Genomic DNA, 21,941 nt, shown 5'->3' on the forward strand with positions numbered 1-21,941 from the left:
CTCTGCTGGTTCTACAGAGTTCTGCTCTGATTCTGGAAGGTGGATCCAGATCCGGGTCAGGGTCTGGGAGGCGGGTCCGGCTCCCCCCTCTGGGCTCCTGATGGCTCAGTCATGCGGAGGTCTTTGTTTCCAGACTCATTCATCTCCAAACTCTTTTCCCGACTCATCTCTTGATCCAAAACATTCTCTACTTATTCCAGTCCAGACCCGGTTCTGAGGCATGGTCTTCTGATGTGGATTCTCTTTGTTGCTGCAGATGGTAAACCCTCTGAGTGAACTTTAACTGTGTCACATAAACAGATATGTACTGGATCAGCTCTTCCTCCTCTTCCTCAGAATAAGAGTTTTTATTCCGAATGTCCGACAAAGTTCCTGAACACGAGTCCTGACAGTTTCCTGGAAAGAAACTGAAGTGGGATTTCTGAGAAAAGGACAAATTAAAGAAGTCTCATTCATTCCTGTCGGAGCTGGGGGGGCCTGATGGGGGATAGAGGGAATGTTTGCTTTGGTTTCAGGGATAAAACAGGATTAACTCCAGATTAAGTACTGCTGTAGCTGGTTTCTGCTTCAGGACTGGAAAAAGAAACAGTTTTAGGTGGAAACAAGCGATGCAGGAACAACCGAACAGAGTCCGATGATTATCGATCCGATTCACCACAGATGACGTAAAAGATTCACATTTAAGTTAGTTTATAATTTTAGTGATTAATATTCAATAAATCCCATCACAACACCAGGAAGAATCTTTCTGAAACTAATAGCGGTGTTCAGGGTCTGCAGGTCTGTTTGTGTCAATCTGGGAAGGTTATCAGCTCATTTCCACCATCCTACCGGAGAAGTGGACAATATTCCAGACATCAGCTGATCTTCCCAGGACTGGATGTCCCAGCAGGTTCAGTCCAGGAAAAACCCAGACCTCCATCTCAGACTCTCTAGGCCTCAGCCAGCAGGTTGAATATTAAAGTTAATGATAATCCAGTGAGAAAAGACTGAACCCGTACAGCTTGTTGGGAATGGTGTGAGGAACATGGCAACATGGCTTAGGCTGGCGATGGTGCATCAGAACGAAGATTTCTGGAACAATGTCTGGCCAGACTGCTTCCATTTCTCAGTTTGCTGACTTCGAAGCTCCAGCTGTTGGTTCTTTCTCTGTTTCCGTTTTTATGGTGTCAGCTATTCTAAAATCTGATTGGTTAGAGTTAGTGTTGGCATGCTCAGCCACTAGCATACATGTTCAGAGAGCACAGATGTGACGGCACTGTGGCCTTCGCTGCCATTTTGGGGGATCCGGATACTTTTCCATCGACACGTTCAGGTTTCTCACCAGTAAACTGTGTTAAAAACACGTGTAAAACACTCTGAAAAGAAACACCCTCACAGTGATAAGCCCCCAGAAGAGGTGAGTGGTGGTTACGATGCAGATACCTTAATTATTAATAACTTAGATCCTACAATCTGCTGAACAATGGATGAAGTCCAGGTTTGGATGTTTCCATCTGTTGCTCTATATTGAACCCCTGGCACAGGCCATCCGACAGAATAAGGAGGTGAGAGGAATACATATTAAAGGGACATTGTGTGAGAATGACTCATCTAACCAGCTTATAAACCTTCCCTCCGGCTTTTAGTTTGGCTTTACCGTGACTATGAAAGTGACTGAAACCACATGAGTTCGTTCTGTACCAATGGGCCTGGTGTATTTTAGCAGAAACTACTGTTATGCTGCCCATGGTAACCTTTCTGGATTTTTCTGTTAACAATAGTCTCAAGACCACCGTCATTCCCTCGCTCTGTATATCCTTGTCCATGCTGGGTGTTGTGTTTTGTTGTGTTGTTGTTATGTATGTCTTTTCTTATTTTTGTGTGTTTTTGTTTTTCAGGTGGTTTTACTTTTTGGTCATAGCACCAAAGTTTCATTTTCTTGTGGAAAAAATGGATTTGAAGTACAAGGTAAAAATGTCTGACACCTGTAGTAAAAAAATATAGTGTAAAGAAAGAAAGAAAAAAAAACAAAACAAAACAAAAACTAACCCTAACCCTGCACTGGAGAAGCAGTGAGGAGACAATAAGGTCCTGGACAGACCAGACCAAAGAGGACATGTTTGATCCTGAATACCTCATATCAGCCGTCAGCACGATGGTGGAGGGTTGACGATCTGGTCACCTCACAGTCATTGATGGACCATGAACTCCTCTGGATACCAAAAGCTTCTACAGTCAGATGTGAATACATCCGTCTGACAGATGAAGCCTGGCTGGAACTGTCTCATGCAGCAGGACAAAGATCCCAAACAGAGCAGCAGGTCTACACCAGAACCAGGTGTTGACCTGGTCCAGTCAGAGTCCCTCTGGACCTGCAGGCTGGTTCTGGTTCAGTCTCTCCAGCTGCTTCTTCAGCTGACTGAAGGCTGGAGGGGTAGGAGGTCTCAGTGTGGTCCAGACCTCATCCTGACTGAGATGCTGTGGTGGGACCTTCAGATGAGCTGAAGTAGAGATGGAAAGAAGAGTGGAGGAAAATTCCTCCACCACCATGGCAGAGACTGATGACATCATCCAGGAAACCATGGCTGCAGCTTCCTGCTGCTCGAGGAGCGTCTAGAAGCGGCTGGATCATCATTCTGACTCTGACTTTTAGTTTCTCTTCAGTAAATAACGAGACCATCTGATCTGTCATGTAGATCGCCTGAGGTTGGAGGAACTGATGCTTTTATTTTGGAGATTGAAACTTCTTCTGCTCTAAAATCAGGTAAACCTCCAACCAGATTTAACTCAAAACCACTACCTAAAAAAACTCAATTCATGTTGTTGTCACCAAAAAATGATTAAATTACAGGAATTCCTTCTTTTTAAAATGGACTCAATTACATAAGTTTTAATTTTTTTAGTTTTCTTTTATACTTAGATTTTTTTCCTGTATTTATTTTTATTGTAGTTTAATTGTAAAAAAATAAATTCAGGCATTATGGGGTTAACAATGTTAAATCTGAACTTAAAGATGTGAAAAAACATTTAAAATAATGTAAAACATATTTGGAAATAAAATAAAATTCAAACTCTTCAGTTGATGGAAAATGTGACGTCCCATCCCCACAGGGTTACGTCTCCCATCGGCAGAATCCTGATCATGAAGCTGGATGGGAAGATATGTGGAGACTGATGAAGGATTTCTTGTGTCTGGGGACATTAGGATCCTTGGATGCTCTCATCAGTTTGATTGTTTTTCCAAACAAATTGGACTCAAATTACAACAGACTTTACCTGAAGTCGATTGGTAATAGTCTCTCATCAGACTAGTTTTAGTTTTATAGTTTTAGTTTTATAAAGAAGATAACTTGGGTTAGACTACTGACTTTTTAGGTTTATTCAGATATGTCATAACAATAATAGTTTTGTCAATAGGTAAAAAAGGTCAAATAATTTTCATAGATAATTCATTAGTGCATTCGATTTTATGAGACAAAGGAAACTAAGCCAAGAAGTTTGACATCAAATAAATAATTAAAAAGGAAACAAACTAAATATGAAGAAATGTGGTCAGAGAAAATGTCTCCACCCAGTGACAGCATCCACAGAAAACTGGTGTGATATTTATGCTAATTTTATCCAGGAAAAACCACCTTCCAGATTAGTAGAAAATAAAGTTATAGGAATCCTGGAAGTGGAGGACACATCCGTTTCCTTTAGATTTGTCTGCTTACATTTTTCAGTGCTTTTGTGTTTCAGGCTCCAAACCAGGATTTTAAATATTTAGATTTTTATACGTCTAGTTTGTTATTTTATCATCTTTAAATATTTTGTGTCATTTTCATTTAAATAAACACAATTTAGAGATGCAGTGTAATGTCACTGTACTTCTGCACAATGATGACAAAGCATTTTATTCTATTTTATTCAATGTGTTTCTGTCTGTACACCAGTAGTTTTCTATTGTGTTTGTAAAGTAAAAAAAAAAATTATATATATAAATATATATATATATATATAAATATGCTGTGGATGTGAGGGAAAAAAGAGATAAAGGATTTATTAGATGAAGAGCTGCTAGAAATAATGTTTAAATTTCCTGAAATCCAGCCGATATATTTTATTGATGTTAATCTGGAATTATGTCATCGTCTGAATGTGTTTCTGCTTGAGGAAAGTCAGATAAAAAGCGGAAGACGTAGGTGATGCTGACATGCTTTATTGCAGGTCACTCAAAAATGATGAAACCAAACAGTTATTACATGAACATCGTACAATGATAATAACTTCATCCTGTCTGCAGGTGGATAACCAGGTCGGACTGCTTTGGCAAAATCAGCTTCTGTTTAAAGTTTCAAATCTGACAAGTTTACAGACATCGCAGCTATTTACAGTCCACACACACACACAAACACACACACACAAACACACACACACTGAAGGCTTCCTGCTTTAACAGACGAGTAGAACGTCTAAAACAGTTTGATCTTTAATGTCTACAACCCCATCATAAATATCTAAACTCATGCTGACCTACGATAAATATCCAGACATCCAAACGAAAAGCTTCACAGAAGACACGTTATCGGATATGAACACTGCAGACATACGAATGCTACAAACGTACAAATACTGCAGACGGACAAATGCTGCAGATCGATGTATTAATACTGCAAACTTACAAATACTGCAGACGTACGAATGCTGCAAATGTGCGAATGCTGCAGAAGGACAAATGTAGCAAACTTACAAATATTGCAGACGGACGAATTCTGCAGGTGGATGCAACATTTGTACATGCAGATGGATGTATAAATGCTGCAAACGTACGAATGCTGCAGACGTACGAATGCTGCAGACGTACAAATGCTGCGGACATACGAATGCTGCAGACGTATGAATGCTGCAAACATACGAAAGCTACAAACGTACAAATGTTGCAGATGTATGAATGCTGCAAATGTACGAATTACAGACGTACGAATGCTGCCGACGTATGAATTCTGAAAAAGTACGAATGCTACAAACGTACAAATGTTGCAGATGTATGAATGCTGCAAATGTACGAATTACAGATGTACGAATGCTGCCGACGTATGAATTCTGAAAAAGTACGAATGATGCGGATGTTTGCTGTGAGCAGCTGTTTCTTTCTCTGTACGCGTCTTTGTCGTCTCACACTGACTCCAATTTCTGCTAGTTTGACTTTTCTTTTAGTGTCCAGAAGCTTTTTATCCAGGCAGCTACAGACTGACAGTATCCATGACAACACTTTATTTCTGATCAGTTAAAGCAGAAAAAATAATATTAATAATAAAATTAAAATAAAAAATGAGACAAAAACAGTGAGTTTATCTTCAACCTCCTGCCCTATTTGAACAGGTTACATTCAGACCATCTACTCTTCCTCAGACCGGCCAGATGATGGACATGTTGAGAGTGGGTTGGGCAGGAGGGTATCAGACCGACGGGCAAATCGTACGGGCTGTGGGTCACACCGCCGTTTCCTGGTCCTCTCTCTGGATCATCTGGTAATGTTGGCAGCTCTCCAGGTAGTCAGCCAGTTCCTGGTCGTTGGCCTTGGCGGCGCGCTGTTTGGGAGTGTCCCCCTGAAACACAGACAGCAGAATGTGGGCCCACTTGTTGGACTGGTTGGGCTGCAGTAACATCAGTTCCCCATGTTTAACCCTCTCATGCCTGGTGTCACAAATTAATTACAAACCACCTTTATTTGAAATTTTATTACTTTTTGTCTAATTTATTAATTCCACTTATTTATTTTATTAACTATTATATATGTATTTATTTTTATATAATGTATTTATTATTTAATATTTAATCATATTTTATTTTTTCCAATCTTTATTTTATTTAAAAAAATACTTTTATAGTTTTAATTTAGCATTTTATTAAACTGTAAAAAAATTTAGGCATCAAGGGGTTAAACTTCAGAGATTTCCAGAGAGAAACAAGTCTCACCTAAAAATGAAAATAACCACATTAAAATGTCTGCAAATGAAAGGACGGGACGGGATTTAATTTGCTGTCCAGTTTAAACTCAAACCAAACCACCAGCAGTGCAGTCGGGAATCTGTAAACGTCTTTAACCAGAACGGTCTGATCCAGATCTGAAAGTTTCTTTAACGAGGAGATTAAGTGATTTATTTCTGTAAACGTCTCTCTAGTCATGTGATCAAGAGCATCGGTGTGAGATGGTAAATGTTCATCAGTGAGGCAGACAGTGTGATGACCTTTGACCTCTCTGAGTTTTAATTTCTTACAAACAACAATGATCAAGACAAACAGTAGATTAACTGATTGATAAGCCCAGACATCCTGATGAGTCAGCTGACTCCAGATCTGCAGGAAAACCTGATAGATGATGTAATCCGGTTCATTCTGTTCAAGGGCTAAACCAGATTTAACATCTGGTTTCTATTCTGGAATAAATACTTCATATGGATGGATGGATGGATGGAGGTATAAATGGATGGATGGATGGATGGATGTATAAACGGATGGATGGTGTGAGAAACGAGAGCGAAGCCTCTCAGCTGGGCTGAATCCCTGCTGTGAATCTCTGGACACTAAATAACACATGAACTCTGTCCTTTGTGGAGAGGAGAAGAGAAACGCTCAGATTATGGGCTGCTTCCTGTTACCGCTGGCTTCACCATGGCGACGGTGAGCCTGGTCTTTGTGTGTGTCGGAGCGAAGCCGGGGAATCCTGCAGCGCTTCGTTTCTCACTGACACACAACATTAATCACTTTACAGAAGTGGGTCAAATAGTTCTGGAGATCCATTTAAAGGCGGTGGCAGGGATCGGGCTGGTGGCCGACCCACCAACCGCTCCACCACCAGAGACACACAACACAAACTGAAACTTCTCACACAGTCAGCGGCCGTCAGTCTGGCTTTAAATGAACAGGGTTGAGGGAAAGCAGATCATTTAATTTCTCTGTAAAGGCTCCTTTAATCTCAGGCAGAATCCAGCAGCTCATCTGTTATTTACTCAGAAATAAATACAGTAAAAAAAAAAAGAAAAAGTAGAGTAATCTTTAATTTGAATAAATAAATTAATAACACAGAAAGTAATTCATTTTAAAAGTAGATTGTGTTTTTATTTAAAAATAAACTATTAAAAAATGTAGAAATAACAAGTAGATATTTTCTGTTTAAATAATATAAACAAATAAATTAATAAATGAATGAATAAATAAAAAATCCAGAAGGTTGTTCTTCTGTAATTTAGAACTAAGTAAATGGTGGTGAGGTGGCCTGATTCTGAGTACCAGCCTGGTTGGGAACAGACTACGAGCGATGGGCGGCTTCAGGGTGAGGAAATTTATTCCTGTTATTGTCCTGAAATGAATCCCGGTGATGTGCCTCCACTTTCTATCCCGTCTTCACGGCATCATGGCTGATTATTTCTGCCAGTTAAACTACAGCTTCAAATCTTTCTAACAAGCCCTGATCGTCTCTATGTGCAAGAACTCTGGGTAATAACCCGTGCATGAAGTGTGAGAAGTCTAAAGCAGCCTCGCCTTTTCCCCGTCGCTCAGTCTCTTGTAGTTTTCTGATCGTGCAGAGAGTCTCAGGTGCGGCTCATTTGAATATGATCTGCATATTTAAATGGGGGCGTGGACAGGGAGGAGAAAAGTGCTTTATAAATCAATAAAGTTTGAAGTTTGTGAGTGTGTATTACAGGTGAGTGTAGTACGGGTGTGTGTTACTGGTGTGCATGTGTTACAGGTGTGTGGGTTACAGATATGTGTGTGTGTGTGTTACAGGTGTGTGTGTATTACAGGTGAGTGTGTTAAAGGTGTGTGTCTTACAGGTAAGTGTGTTACAGGTGTGTGTATTACAGGTGTGTGTGTTACAGGTAAATATGTTACAGGTGTGTGTGCTACAGGTGTGTGTGTGTTACAGGAGTGTGTGTATTACATGTGTGAGTATGTTACAGGTATGAGTGTGTTACAGGTGTGTGTATGTGTTACAGGTGTGTGTGTATTACAGGTGTGTATGCTACAGGTGTGTGTGTATCACAGGTGAATGTGTGTTACAGGTGTGTGTATTACAGGTGTGTGTGTTACAGGTGTGTGTGTGTGTTACAGTTGTGTTTCTGTATTACAAGTGTGTGTGCTTCAGGTGTGTGTGTGTATTACAGGTGTGTTTGTATTACAGGTGTGAGTGTGTTACGGGTGTTTGTGTATTACAGGTGTGTGTTCTACAGGTGTGTGCCAGTCCCTGATGTGTGTTCGGAGTGTCATCACCAGTAGCAACCAAAAGGATTTTGTCTTCAGTAATTAAACGTAAAAGCAGTGTCCGACAAAACAACATCACAAGTTTGTCGTGCTCGAGAGCGCGTTACAAGCTGGATACAGGTCTGATGACTCAGAGGAATCAGGTGAAGTAACAGCTGCAGGAACATCTAGTATCTGAAGGTGTAGTACTACGCGTCGTCCCGCTATATCATTCCCCATGAATAAAGTGATTCCTTTCATGGGTAATCCGGGCACACAGCTACAGGAAAAATGTCACAAATTAAATCTGCCTTAATATGCACCCTATGAACCGGTCTAGGCACATACCCCATCTCTATACCTCTTATTACAACATTATGCCCACCCAAAGAAGTTTTGGAAAAAGGACGTGCATCAGCCTAAATGAGTTTGAGAACCCCCAGTATCTCTTAAGATACAGATTGGGACATCATCTCCTGCTTTTCCTGGTAAAGAGACAAAGCCGTTAAAAACGAATGGTACAAAGCACGAATCAGAGTTGTTTAACTGGTCAGGATTCACATCTCTGCGGAGGTTCTGCTTCCAAACCAAACCTACTCCCTTTGGTGACTGTGGTTTGTTTTGATTCTTTCTCTTCAAAGCTGAACAGTCAGCAATGAGATGACCAGGCTTGTGACAACAGAAACATTCATGACTTTTCACATATGACATTTTTGACATTTCCTCAGCACTTTTCTGACCAACAGGACGAGTGTGGGATTTCTCTACACTGGCGGGCAGTGACATTTTGTGGGTCAGCACATACTCATCTGCCAGTAGCGCGGCAGAGGAAAGTGATGTCACTTTCTGTTGGTTGAGAAACAACACAATGCCCTAGGCAGACACTTCTTCCAATGGTAACAATTCTCTTAAAGATTCTAGATCACCAGCCTTTGGCACTGTACACCACTTATCAAAGAGAGTACTTTTCTCTCTCACAAACTCCACATAAGTTTGCCCCACAGATTGTCTGTGCTGGCAGAATTTCTGACAATATACTCCAGGTACGAGTTCATAAGCTTGGAGAACTATGGCTTTGACTGTGTCTTTTGACTAGTTCAAGCTGTCCTTTAATAGAAGAGCTGAAACAACCTCCTGGGCTTTTCCAGTTAACTTGCACTGCAACAATAACGGCCACACATTGCAACACATTCTAGCCAAGTGGATTTTTAATCGAGCCCCACCACAGGCATCAGTGCTATTAGAGGAAGGCGGGTCATATCGGGGCAGAGTGACCGGTGTCCTCCCCAGGTTCTCATCCTGTTCTCCTTCCTCAGCCATTTCCATACTGGGAATCCGAGGGAGAGGAGTTTCCTCCCCATTTGTTGGGTCGCCCCTTGCCAGAGTGTCCTCACACACAACTACATTTTCAGCAGGCACCCTAACACCCCAGTCGCTTCCAACTGCTCAACCAACAGAGCCTTGAGCTGGCTCTTGGTTGCCTATTTCGGGACCACTAGAGAGTAATGACTCTCTATCAGCATAAGATGCGCTTTGCGGCAACAGTCAAGATCCCCACTGGAAGGAGTCGCAAGAAAGCGTTTCAGATCAAAGGACGTAGCCATCTTGAATTTTGTTCAGAACAACAAAGATCAATACTTACTTCCACACAAATTTAACAATTTCATGGGAGAGAAAAAAAACTCCCGGACGAGCCCTCACTTTGTTACAACCCAGTACAGGGGTATGAGAGGGTGTAACAAAAGAAATGAGAGGTGGGCAGAAGGTAATATAAGAAAATGTAGTTTTGTTGTTATGAGCAGAAACAGAACAAATACAACGTTGATAAAACAACTAGTGTTGGGGTTAGCAGAACTGCTTAAGGAAAATCCAAAATAAAACCGCTAAAGCTTAAGAACTTAACTTAAAATCCAGCCAGGTAAACCAAACTCCAGAACACTCAAAAAAAAAAAAAAAAAAGACTGGCATACTAAGCAAGGTTAACAAACAGGTAGCAGTCCCAATAAACTAAGACAGTTGTAAAACAAAAAGTGATCAAACCAAACTAGCTCAATTTTTAATAAGTGAGGATTAACTAAAAAAAGCTTATCTTAAACACAAAACAACTCAAAGAGCAGCCAAAAGAGCTGTATAATTTCCAAAATAAACCGATTACTAATAACTCCTAAACCCAAAACACAAAGCAGATAGTTTTAACACTGATGACATCCCTAAAGAGCTACAAAAGCCAAATTTACCACCAACTAGACACAGCAAGACACACAATCACAAAGCCACAAGTCCGACAAGCCGAGGGTGAAACCATCTGTGTCACACGGTTTCTCCCCCTTGACTGAGCACACACAGCAGTCCTTTATTTCTGGGGTGCTGGCGGTCGGCATAGGGATTGGCAGGGCGGTGACCAATAAGAAGGAAGGTGCCGAAGGTGTGTGTTTGCTGGCCACTCCGCACAGGCAACTGCCGACTGACATGCACTGCCTCCATCACTACATGACAGTACCTGGGTCCAACTGGACTCACAGCAGTCTGACTACCACTTAATTATGACGTCCCATCTTGTTTGAATTCATGCTTGTGTTGTTCTTACTCTCAAATGTTAGTCGCTTTGGATAAAAGCGTCTGCTAAATGACTGTAGAATAGAATAGAATAGAATAATATTACAGGTGAGTGTGTGTTACTGGTGTGTGTATATTACAGATGAGTGTGTATTACAGGTATGTGTGTTACATGTGAGTGTGTGTTACTGGTGTGTGTGTATTACAGATGAGTGTGTATTACAGGTGTGTGTATTACAGATGAGAGTGTATCACAGGTGTGTGTATTACAGATGAGTGTGTATTACAGGTGTGTGTGTTACAGGTGAGTGTATGTTACTGGTGTGTGTGTATTACAGATGAGTGTGTTACAGGTGAGTGTGTGTTACTGGTGTGTGTGTATTACAGGTGTGTGTGTTACAGGTGAGTGTGTGTTACTGGTGTGTGTGTATTACAGATGAGTGTGTATTACAGGTGTGTGTGTTACAGGCGAGTGTGTGTTACTGGTGTGTTTGTATTACAGATGAGTGTGTATTACAGGTGTGTGTGTTACAGGCGAGTGTGTGTTACTGGTGTGTTTGTATTACAGATGAGTGTGTATTACAGGTGTGTGTGTTACAGGCGAGTGTGTGTTACTGGTGTGTTTGTATTACAGATGAGTGTGTATTACAGGTGTGTGTGTTACAGGTGAGTGTGTGTTACTGGTGTGTTTGTATTACAGATGAGTGTGTATTACAGGTGTGTGTGTTACAGGTGAGTGTGTGTTACTGGTGTGTTTGTATTACAGGTGTGTGTGTTACAGGTGAGTGCTCCTGTACCTGCAGGTCTGTCTTCATGAGTGACGCTCCCGCCTCCACCAGGAAGTGACAGATGCTCCTCTGACAGAGAGTTGCAGACTTGTGGAGCGCCGTCTCACCTCTGGAAGAAGAAAAGATTCACTCGTTTATCATCCCTTCATTCATCCTTCATCATTCCTCTGTTTGGCAGGACTTACGTCTCTTTCTCAGCAACGTCCAGGTGAGCCATGGGAACTGGAAGACAGAGACAGAATTCATCACCAACTACAGAATAGTCAAATAAAAACAAACATAAAACATGTCCAACCTGGAGACATGTCCCACCTGGAGACACGTTCCACCTGTAGACATGTTCAGCCTGTAGACATGTCCAACCTGGAGACATGTCCCGCTTGGAGACATGTTCCACCTGTAGACATGTTCAGCCTGTAGACATGTCCAACCTGGAGACATGTCCCGCTTGGAGACATGTTCCACCTGTAGACATGTCCAGCCTGGAGACATGTTCCACCTGTAGACATGTCCAGCCTGGAGACATGTCCCACTTTAAGACATGTCTAGCTTATAGACATGTCCAGCCTGTAGACATGTCCAACCTGTAGCATGTCCAACCTGGAGACATGTCCATCATGGAGACATGTCCAGTGAGTGTGAGGATCTGATGGTACTGGTTTGAGTCCAGTTCGACCACTGTGTCCTCTGTGTCCTCCAGCCTTCACGGCTCAGTCGGACTCACCGTTGTCGATGAGGTACTTGACGATGTCTTTGCTGCCGACGTCCACGGCGTGATGCAGCAGCGTGCAGCCGTCTGCGTCCTGCAGCAGGATGTCCGCCCCCTGCTGGTGGAGCTCCGTCAGCTGCAACACAAGAAGAAGAAACCACTGCTGACCAGATGGAAGCATCCAGAGGGACAAAATAGTCACTATGGGGACAGATCTGGAAGATCTAGATTCATTTCAGGATCACACTCCATCGAGGTGCAGAGGTTCGATATTGACAGAAACAGAACATGAGCTGCTCCTCTGGGACAATGGGTCAGAAAAGTCCAAAAACTGATTTTATTCTGTAAAAAAACCTCATAAGTTCATAAAATTCTGAAGAAAACTGGTGGACTCACCCTGCTCAGGTTCTCATCCCTGATGCAGCTGATGAGCTCTGCATCTGCTGAGGAAGAAGAGAGAAGATGATGAAGATGCCTTAAATCCATTTAAAGGACACGTGTGGAGTCTGGAGTATGCTTCCTCAGTGATGGAGAAGGAAACATGAAACCTGCAGGTTTCTGGCTCCTCAGCTCCCCCTGCTGGACAAACAGCTGCAGAGTTCAGGTTTGGGTTTCTGAAAAACGTCTTACCTTTCTCAGGGTCCTGTGAGGTAGCAGTGGAAGGTCTGCCAGAAAGAAATAGAGAATAAAAAGAAGAATTATAAAATAGGAAGAAGATTATCACAGAAATCTCTCTCTTTAATCTGGAGGAATTTTGGAAACTTTGATGGAAACATCAGTTTTACCAGATATTTCAGTCTGAACCCCCTAAGAAACGTTTAATTTCTTTAAGTTGAGACACTACAAGGTAACATTTATAACTAACTGGCATCACCATGAAACTTTCCTGGTTTATTCCTCACATTAAGACTATTATTTTATGTATTTCAGGTTTCTACAATTGTATGTTTAAATATGCTAATCAGGTATAATATAGCCAAAAAAGGACTAATTTTCATATATTTCTAGGAAAAAAATCACAACATTGGATTAAGTCTGATTCAAAGTTCTTTTTGCATTTTGTTGACATATTATAGTCAAACGTTTTTACAACGGTGATTTTGGATATCTCTATTTATCGCTTCATAATTAAGAAAATACTGCCAATAACTAGAAAAACCTCTTTTTTGCATGTTTTTGGGATAAATTGTTCTAGAAATCCTTTTTGTAAAACTTAATAAACACAGACAGGACTGGAAAGTTTGGTGTCTGTTAGGCTGCTAAAGGGGAGATTTTTGACCCAGAGTTTGAGCAAAAATGACTTTTGAGAAAATGGCCTTTAAACTTCGGAAAGTAATTTTTTTTCAGCTCTAATCAGATTCATGAGAACACCAAAGCTGACAGACAACAGCATGTGTAGCAGCCTTGTCTGGACTCAGCAACGCAGTCAGATATTAACACGTTTCCTACTGGCACGCCTCCTGAGAGAATGAACAGTTTTGTTCTAAAAACTATTGGTAGACATCAGATTAATAAAAACTATACACAACATGTCTAACACATAAGTTATTCTGTAAAGATCCACTTTAGACTTCAGAAGAAACCTGCTACAAAGCCACCATTGTATTAATGAACCTCAGAGTCCTGTCCCTCCCTGGTGGGGTTGAGCTGGTGAGTCATAAGGCTCCTGCTTTGATTGACAGCATAGATATTTCACCAGCTGATATGTGTTTCTCGTCCCGTCGCTTCCTACAAGTGAATGTTATTGTCGTCTTTTCTGACATTTCTTTCCACATTTCTCTTTTTCCCACGAAAAGCTTAACAGGAAGTCAACAGAGCGTGTCACATGACCAAAGTCCAACTCCCAAACTCGCCTAGCATAAAACTATCAGGGTTAGTTGCTCATAGGAGGGTAAATGTAAAGTTCAGTGGAGATCACATCGTTCTGCAGATCTAGAGCTTTAACATGAGCTTTAACATGATACCGAAGCTGACGGTGACAGACAGCCACCACGGTGCCCACTTCCTGTGGAAAAACCAACTTTTAGAACAGATCTGGGAGCGCAGACACAGTTCCATGAAATAAACACACTAAATGTTTATTTTTAACATTTCCTCCACAGCGGTCTGGAAGAAAACATGTTAAGAAAAATAAAACAAAAATCAGTAGAACTTGAAAAAACTGGGTTTTTCCTTCCTGTAGCCAAAACTGCTAGTCCTGAAGGCCAGAACTCTGATCCGTCTCCTTCAGTCTGATACCTGTCCAAGGTGGACATTAAGAGTCCAACAGATCCCCGAGACTGATACCAAAGAGATCCAGTTTAAACCGGTTCTCTGCTAAGTCGTCTGTTACGTGTCGACTTTTTTCTACCCAAAGGATTCAGATTCTGAGTTAAAATCCTCTAGAACTGGTCCAGGACCTACCCCAGTCCCAGGACCTACTCCAGTACCAGGATTGGTTCGGTACAAGGGCTGGACTTGAACTGCCCCGGTACCCAGACTGGACTAGAACTGGTATGCTTTCCACACGTCCTTCACTGCTTTGATTGACAGGTTTGTGATAGCTGAGCTTCTGACATGTTCAATGACACTCTGTAAAAGTCAGTACTCCAGCACCAGAATATTATTATCCAACAACATTTGAACACAACATTTACATGTAACACGCCAGCCATCTGTTATCATATGAACCAGGTTAACAGACAGAAGTAATAATAAACTAATATATTGATTATGATTGATAGAAATGATTAGTCGTACCAGCTGCACCCAAACTGTTCCACTCTATTTGTTTCCATGGTGATCTTCATTTTTATTTATTTACTTTATTTAATGTTTGCTGTTTTGTTTTTTAATGAAAAGTAGATACACATCCAGATACAGACCAGTAGATAAATACTGATCCTTGTGCATCATTACGGACATTTTTTGTCCATTTGGGAAAATTTTCCATCTCAATATTTTAAACCGATTTTAGTCCAGAGACCTAAAATTGGCTCTCTGGACTCTGGACCAGGACTCTAGATTAGGACTGAATCAGGACTGTGGCCCAGGATTCTAGATCAGGATCACTGGACCAGGATCTCTTGATCAGGGTCTCTGGTATGGGACTCTGGATGAGGAATCTGGACCAGGAATCTGGACAAAGACTCTGGACCACGATCTCTGGATCAGGACTGTCGACCAGGATTCTGGACCAGGACTCTGTGATGGACATCTACAGTGCCTTCATTACTGGATGTGATTGGACATCTGGTGGGCAAGTCATGTGATGCAGCTGAACTTCTGTTGTCATGGAAATCAAAAATCCAAATCAACCTGGTCTCAAGTACAGATTCAGACCTGAAACTTGTTTACATTCTGATCCAGGAGTCCATGTACTGCTGATCCCTCTGAAAGTTTCAACTGGAAAAACTTTGTACAGAGAAGAAGAAGAAGGAGGTGGAGCAACTGTTGGAAGCTGGAAGGAGACAAAGTGATGAAGAGAAGCAGAGATGAGAGACAGCAGCTCAGAGACGAGTCCTACCTAATGCTGGGTTTGAAATCAGCCACAGTGGTGTTGGAGCGATGGACATCAATAATCTTTGCTCCTCTCCTTCAGACAGACACAGACACAGATGGACAGATGACCTCAGCAGTCTGACATCATGGGACATAAAACAACAGGACAAACATGGCCGCCACCGCAGGGACAAATTAACCTTTTTTTGATTCAGTTGAATTATTCTGATAAATCTGTGAATTCAGATTATTTTAAATTCTCCTCTAATTTTATTCACAGATGTCCTCACTGTTTTTTTTATTGCACCTTGTCTGGACTTGATCTAGATCTGGTATGGGCCTGGTCGGGATCCTGGTCTAGATCTGGTCTGGACCTGGTTGGAACCTGGTCTAGGCCTGTTCTCCTTTAGCTCTCAGTTCCTTTGCATCAGTTTGTCTTTATTATCGTTTTTTTTTTTTTTCAATTTAATCTTTTGATTTGGATTCTGTAAAAGTGAACCAGGCAGTTAAAACAGAGACAGAAAAATCCTTATTTTCAATAATTATTTCCTGTTTAGTAAAAAGTAATTTTTTAGTAAAGATTTTTATTTGTTGTAGGATCAGCATCAGTAGCTTGGTTGTTATAAATGAAAAAATAAATTATTTGACAGTCAGATTATCAGATGAATTCATATTTGTATGTGATCAATGAGAGAAGTTTCAGTTTGTCAGAAATTGGATCTGAGTTCTGGGCCTGAATCCTAAGGTGAGTTTACCTGCAGAGAGTCGTCTTCTGGGTGGACGCGTCCACCGAACTGTCGCTGGAAATCCTCTTCCTAAAACACACAGAAAGGTTATTCCTTAGCAACGTGACACTTCCTCTGTGATCGATCTATTGAGTGGTCGGTGATCAAGAGGCGAGGGTCCTTTAACAGGCGACCCAGTGACCCAGAAACTGGACCATCACAGATGCTCAGATCAGCATTGCCATGGAAACAACACTTCAAACAGCAGCAGAAGCTCATTTTAATTTCTGATGACTACAGGTGACAACCCCTAGATCCATCACATTCACCCCGTCTCCAAGGCAATTGTCATGAAGACCCCTTTACTCCAGCGGGAGCCACTCAGGACTCCAACTTCAGGTGTGCAGGGTTCAGTTACATCACAGCATCACCTTCATCGCTACACATAATATATATCGTGCTGCATTCACTGAACTTTGGAAAGTTGGAATTATTCTGCTATCAGTAAATTCTCATCAGGACCGACTGAGTTTGCTCTGTCTGATGATGCTCCATCTTCTACTGCGACACAGCCTTTCAGGGAAAGATTTAAAGTGTAGAAGTCGGATTGAGTCAATAAGTACCAGCAGGCTAAGCAGGATGCGGCTTCGGCAGCACTGAGGCAAAAACTCAGGCATTGGAGGAGTCTGGAGAGGCCACACAGAAGACTTTCTGACGGCTTTGAGGAGATTCTGGTCCACCATCCGGTGGCTCAGTAGGGGAAGCAGTACTCCATCAACACAGCTCACAGTGGGGATGGGGGGCTGCTGACCTCGACTAGGGATGTTGTGGGTCGGTGGAAAGAAGACTTCGAAAACCTCCTCAATCCCAACAACACAATGAGGAGGCAGAGCCTGGGGAATGAGGGGTTGGTACATATCGAGGTCACATACTGTGGTCGCTGTAGGGGTGGATGAAGTCAGCCAAGAGTTCCTTAATGCTCTGGATACTGTAGGGCTGTCTTGGCTGAAACACCTCTGCAGCATCGTATGAACATCGGGGACAGTTCCCTTGGAATGGCAGACTGGGATGGTGGTCTCCTTTTTAAAAAAGGGGGACCAGAGGGTGTGGCCAGCTACAGGGGGATCGCACTCCTAAGCCGCCCTGGTAAAGTATATTCAGGGGTCCTAGAGGACCCCTGAATATACTTTGAGGATTGAGGATTGAGGAGGAGCTCTGAGGATTGAAGAGGAGCAGTATGGTTTTCATCCCGGTCGTGGAACAGTAAACCTGCTCTACACCCACTTCAGGGTCTTGGAGGGGGCATGGGAGTTCACCCAACCAGTCTACATGTGCTTTGTGGACTAGTGGAAGGTGTTCAACCGTGTCCCTCGGGGGTTCTTGTGGGGGTACGGGAGTATGGAGTGCTGGACCCCCTTGTACGAGCTGTCCGGTCCCTGTACGACCGGTGCCAGAGCTTGGTCCACATTGCCGGCAGTAATTCAGATTAGTTTCCAGTGAGGATTGGACTATGCCAGTGCTGACCTTTGTCACAATTCTGTTCATAACTTTTATGGACAGAATTTCTAGGCTCAGCCCAGGTGTTGAGGGGATCCGGTTTGGTGGCCTCAGGATTGGGTCTCTGCTCTTTGCGGATGATGTGATTCTGTTGGCTTCATCAGGCTGTGATCTTCAGATCACACTGGAGTGATTCGCAGCCGAGTGTGAAGCGACTGGGGTGACAATCAGGACCTCCAAATCCGAGACCATGGTCTTCAGGCAGAAAAAGGTGGAGTGTCCTCTCCGGGTTAGGGATGAGGTCCTGACCCGAGTGAAGGAGTTCAATCTTGTGGTGTTGCTCAGGAGTGAGGAAAGGATGGAGGCTGAGAGGAGGATCAGTGCAGCTTCTGCAGTGATGCGGACTCTGTATCAGTCTGTCGTGATGAAGAAGGAGCTGAGCTGAAAGAAGGTCTGGATTTACCGACTGGGGAGCGGGAAGTCTTATTGTTTAGGACACTGCCCCCGTGACCCGACCTGGATAAAGCAGCAGAAAATGGCTGGATGGAAGTCGGGTTGATTTCCTTTACTTTAATTTTTCTGTTATAAGTTTTAAATTCCCAGAAAATTCAATCAATAGGGGTTCTGCACAACGAATCAGGATCAACTGATTACTGAGACAACACTGAGATCAGCATCTCTGGGTTGTGTCACCATGTCAACAAATACTGGTGACCAAGAAAAGAGATCAACACATGCAAAAGTTTAAAAGACTAAACTCCATCAGACTGCAAGGAAAATTTAATTCTATATAATAATTTTTCCTCATTTGAGTGTTTCATCTTCTCACGTTCACCTGCTGAGGCTCACCTGGGTGTGGTGGAGGAGGAGGGGGAAGATGAGGAGCCCGGGAAGGCAAACTGTCTCTGCGGCTCCTCTGAATCCACCAGGTCAGGCATGCTGGGGGAGGTACCCACCGTCTCCTTGATGACCAGCTCCGGGTCCAGGATGTAGAGCTCCTCCTGGGAGATCTCCGTCACGTAGTTCAGGTGTTCCTGGGAGAAAGTTCGTCACACATCAGATGAAAATGTTTCAACCACAAGAAACTCGAGTGTTTCGTCCTGTTCAGAAATCTGAATCTGAACAAGGAAAATGTTTTTAAAACCCATTTATAAAATGTTTTTAAAGGGTGTTTTGTGGAGTGAAAAACCAGCAGATTCCTGAGGAACCAGACCAGGACCGTAGTTATGCAGTTCACTTCTGTTGTGAAGTAGGAGATTTGAACTGTGTGACATCGATGGAGGTTATAGTGTACTGTAGAAACGGGGTAGGGCGATATAAGTTTATCCTTTTCCGACATGTGAAAATGTAGATATAAATATTGTTAATGACATAGTTAATATGTCATTAACATATTTTAAAAAAAACTTCAGAAGAATTTAAAATGTTGTAGGTTCATAGATTGATTTTTGTTTGTTGTGGTTATGACTTTAGTTCCTTTTAAAGGTTTAAAAGAAACATTTAATAGTAAGTTTTTTTTTAACAAAAAGGAACCATAACAAGGTATTTATGAAAAAAAACTGCTAACCAAAATATAAACCATTCATAACTCCTAAATGAGGGTAAAGTAGAAGCTGTGAGTGATGCTAAATAAAAAGGCTGAACTTCCCATGACTGATGGTCTGAAACCAGGTTTGTCTGATTTCCTGAGGGATTATTTCCCAACACAATGACACTAAAGTGAATTTAAACCATTTTGTTGAGCAGATTTTGGCCTTGAGGCGTCTTCAGAATCGAAACGGAAGATGGAGATGATGGCTCTAACAATGAAAACCTCTCTGATGGCGACACACAAAGATGTTTACCAGATAAAATATGTAAATCTGCAGAAACGATGATCAGATCAGAGGATTCTGGAGGAGCTCCACCTGGACTGAAACCCCAATAAAAACCCATCAGATCAGAGGAAGAAACTAAATGCTGTCTGGGTTTCTGTTTCGGGTCTGAACCTCGGACTCGTAGTCGTACCTGAGCACGGTCGATCCTGTAAAAGCGATCTGCAGTCGTACCTGAAAACAGAGACCAGGTCAGGGTTTTGACGGGATCTGGACTGGTGAGGTGCTGTGCGATGGTTTGGACTTACAGTCGAGGAAACACCACTTCATGGAGAGTTTTTGAGATGAGAGGTTCTCGTCTTTCATGTCGTCACTTTCCTGCAGGAACACAGAAAGAAGCCTGAGAACTGGTTCTGGTTCTGGTTGTGATGGGTCTCATTCCTGTTACAGCTTTCAAAAAGGCAGAAAAGTGGTGGACTGAAGGATCCGGTGATGGACCAAGAACAGAGCCCTGAGAAACCCCATTATAGGAAGTCTGACACCACCAAACCTCTGGCCCCACCACGATGCCAAAGTCTTGAGCAAATGTGATCAGAACCCAATCCAAATTTGACTCTCATAATGTTATTCTGTCACATAAAATCCTGTAACAACGGAAACGATTACATATATATATTGCTCTCTGTGATCCATGAATACAGATGTCAGCACAACATTAACGTTTGAACTAAAATACACTTTTAATCTGGTTTTACGAATTTTAGGATCTAAGCTGTAAGATACAAACAGTAGGTGCTTATTTCTGTAATTTTTCAGCCTTTATGAGGACTTATTGAATTTTAACGGCTAAATAAATAAATAAAAATAAATAAAAAGCTTTATGAGTGTTGATAACTCCAGAGAAGTCATGATTGGAAGTCTTGGCTGGTTAATCTGTGTTAAACGATCCCTGCAGGGAATTCCTCTCCTCAGACTGAATGGAAACGACCGTGGGTGTGCAGGTGTGTGTGCTGCACCTGGTCCAGGTTGTCCTGCAGACGCTCAATGTGCAGGCGGCATGTCTCCAGGTCGCTGTCTCCAGGAACAGTGATGACTCCCAGCGGCGTTGCTGTAGAAACATCAGCATTAAGCAAACACTCAGAGACCAGGTCTGCTTTGATCCAACATAGAACCAGAGCTTTCTGTGACACCTAACATGTCCGGGTTTAAGGAAATAAAAACATTAACAGGATTTTAGGAACCAGATCATTTAAAGCAGGGTTGTCAAACATATGGCCTGGGCTCAAAACCAGCCCAGAAATTTAGGAAAAATGGATATAATAAAAGATATTAACTGTAAAATTGTAATAAAAATAACTATAATCTAATAAAAGTAACTGTAATCTCTAATGTCTATCCAGGGCTTTTATCATTGAGATGTTATCATGTTATTTTTCTGGTCCGGTCTGCTGGGGACCAGATCTCTGAGGCTTCTGGACTAGATGAGTGTAACACCGCTGGTTTGAACCCTGCAGGATGGTGGGGCACATTCCATTTCCCTGCTCAGCTCAGAGACACCAGACGGCCGGACTGGTCCGGTTCTCTGAGGGTCTACCTGATCCGGATCCAGTTAAAACTCACAGGCCTCCTTCAGCTGGTCCTTGTCATAATGCAGGGCTTCATAGGCTGCCATGCTGATCCGGTTCACCCGAATCTGTAGCTTCTCCGGAACTGGCTGCTGGCTGTGCACAAACACACACACACTTACATTTACACACTAACCTAAAGAGGAAAACACACACACACGTCTGAAGTTACATCCAGAACCACCGAACCCAGAACCGAGCCCTAAAGGCACCAGCACACTGTCGTCATGGCGACTCTTACTCGTTGAGGTGGGGCATGGAGATCCTCCTCTTGGCCTTCTGGACCATGTTGGCCTGGTTCCTCAGATTGATCCGGATGATGGACGGAGCCAGCTTGCAGGGCTCCCCGTCTACCTGCATGGGGATGGACTTGTAGGTGGTCAGGGTCACCTCCTTACACTGATGGAGACGCTCGCCGTGGCCTCCCACCTGCAGCGTGGCCTGGACACAACAGGAGACATCAGCTGGGGGCGGAGCCTACTGTTGACCATGAGGTCTGATTTGATTGGATGTTGCCTGATGGGGTCTGAGGTGGTCTG

At 42.6% G+C, this 21,941-nt stretch overlaps 2 protein-coding genes across 6 annotated transcripts in view; one reads left to right on the plus strand and one right to left on the minus strand.

Moving 5' to 3' along the window:
- Positions 1-21,941, plus strand: part of b3gnt9 (UDP-GlcNAc:betaGal beta-1,3-N-acetylglucosaminyltransferase 9) — a 615,230-nt gene that overhangs the window by 267,890 nt on the left and 325,399 nt on the right. The window lies entirely within an intron of this gene.
- LOC121646922 (diacylglycerol kinase zeta-like) overlaps positions 4,168-21,941 on the minus strand; it is a 63,044-nt gene continuing 45,270 nt past the window's right edge. For 2 of the 5 annotated variants that reach the window (XM_041996042.1, XM_041996039.1), the window contains 14 exons: positions 21,644-21,843; positions 21,398-21,498; positions 20,794-20,885; positions 20,086-20,155; positions 19,971-20,011; positions 18,813-18,997; positions 16,497-16,556; positions 15,767-15,835; positions 12,892-12,926; positions 12,658-12,704; positions 12,277-12,397; positions 11,738-11,774; positions 11,562-11,661; positions 4,168-5,573 (listed from right to left, as the gene is read on the minus strand). In XM_041996042.1, the coding sequence (XP_041851976.1) occupies positions 5,457-5,573; positions 11,562-11,661; positions 11,738-11,774; positions 12,277-12,397; positions 12,658-12,704; positions 12,892-12,926; positions 15,767-15,835; positions 16,497-16,556; positions 18,813-18,997; positions 19,971-20,011; positions 20,086-20,155; positions 20,794-20,885; positions 21,398-21,498; positions 21,644-21,843 (1,275 nt within the window). In that variant the 3' untranslated portion in view covers positions 4,168-5,456. The remainder of the gene's footprint in view (positions 5,574-11,561; positions 11,662-11,737; positions 11,775-12,276; positions 12,398-12,657; positions 12,705-12,891; positions 12,927-15,766; positions 15,836-16,496; positions 16,557-18,812; positions 18,998-19,970; positions 20,012-20,085; positions 20,156-20,793; positions 20,886-21,397; positions 21,499-21,643; positions 21,844-21,941) is intronic. The other 3 variants (XM_041996040.1, XM_041996043.1, XM_041996041.1) reach the window with 2 other exon arrangements.

The sequence above is a fragment of the Melanotaenia boesemani genome, chromosome 10 (assembly GCF_017639745.1).
Source record: "Melanotaenia boesemani isolate fMelBoe1 chromosome 10, fMelBoe1.pri, whole genome shotgun sequence".
Classification (NCBI taxonomy): domain Eukaryota; kingdom Metazoa; phylum Chordata; class Actinopteri; order Atheriniformes; family Melanotaeniidae; genus Melanotaenia; species Melanotaenia boesemani.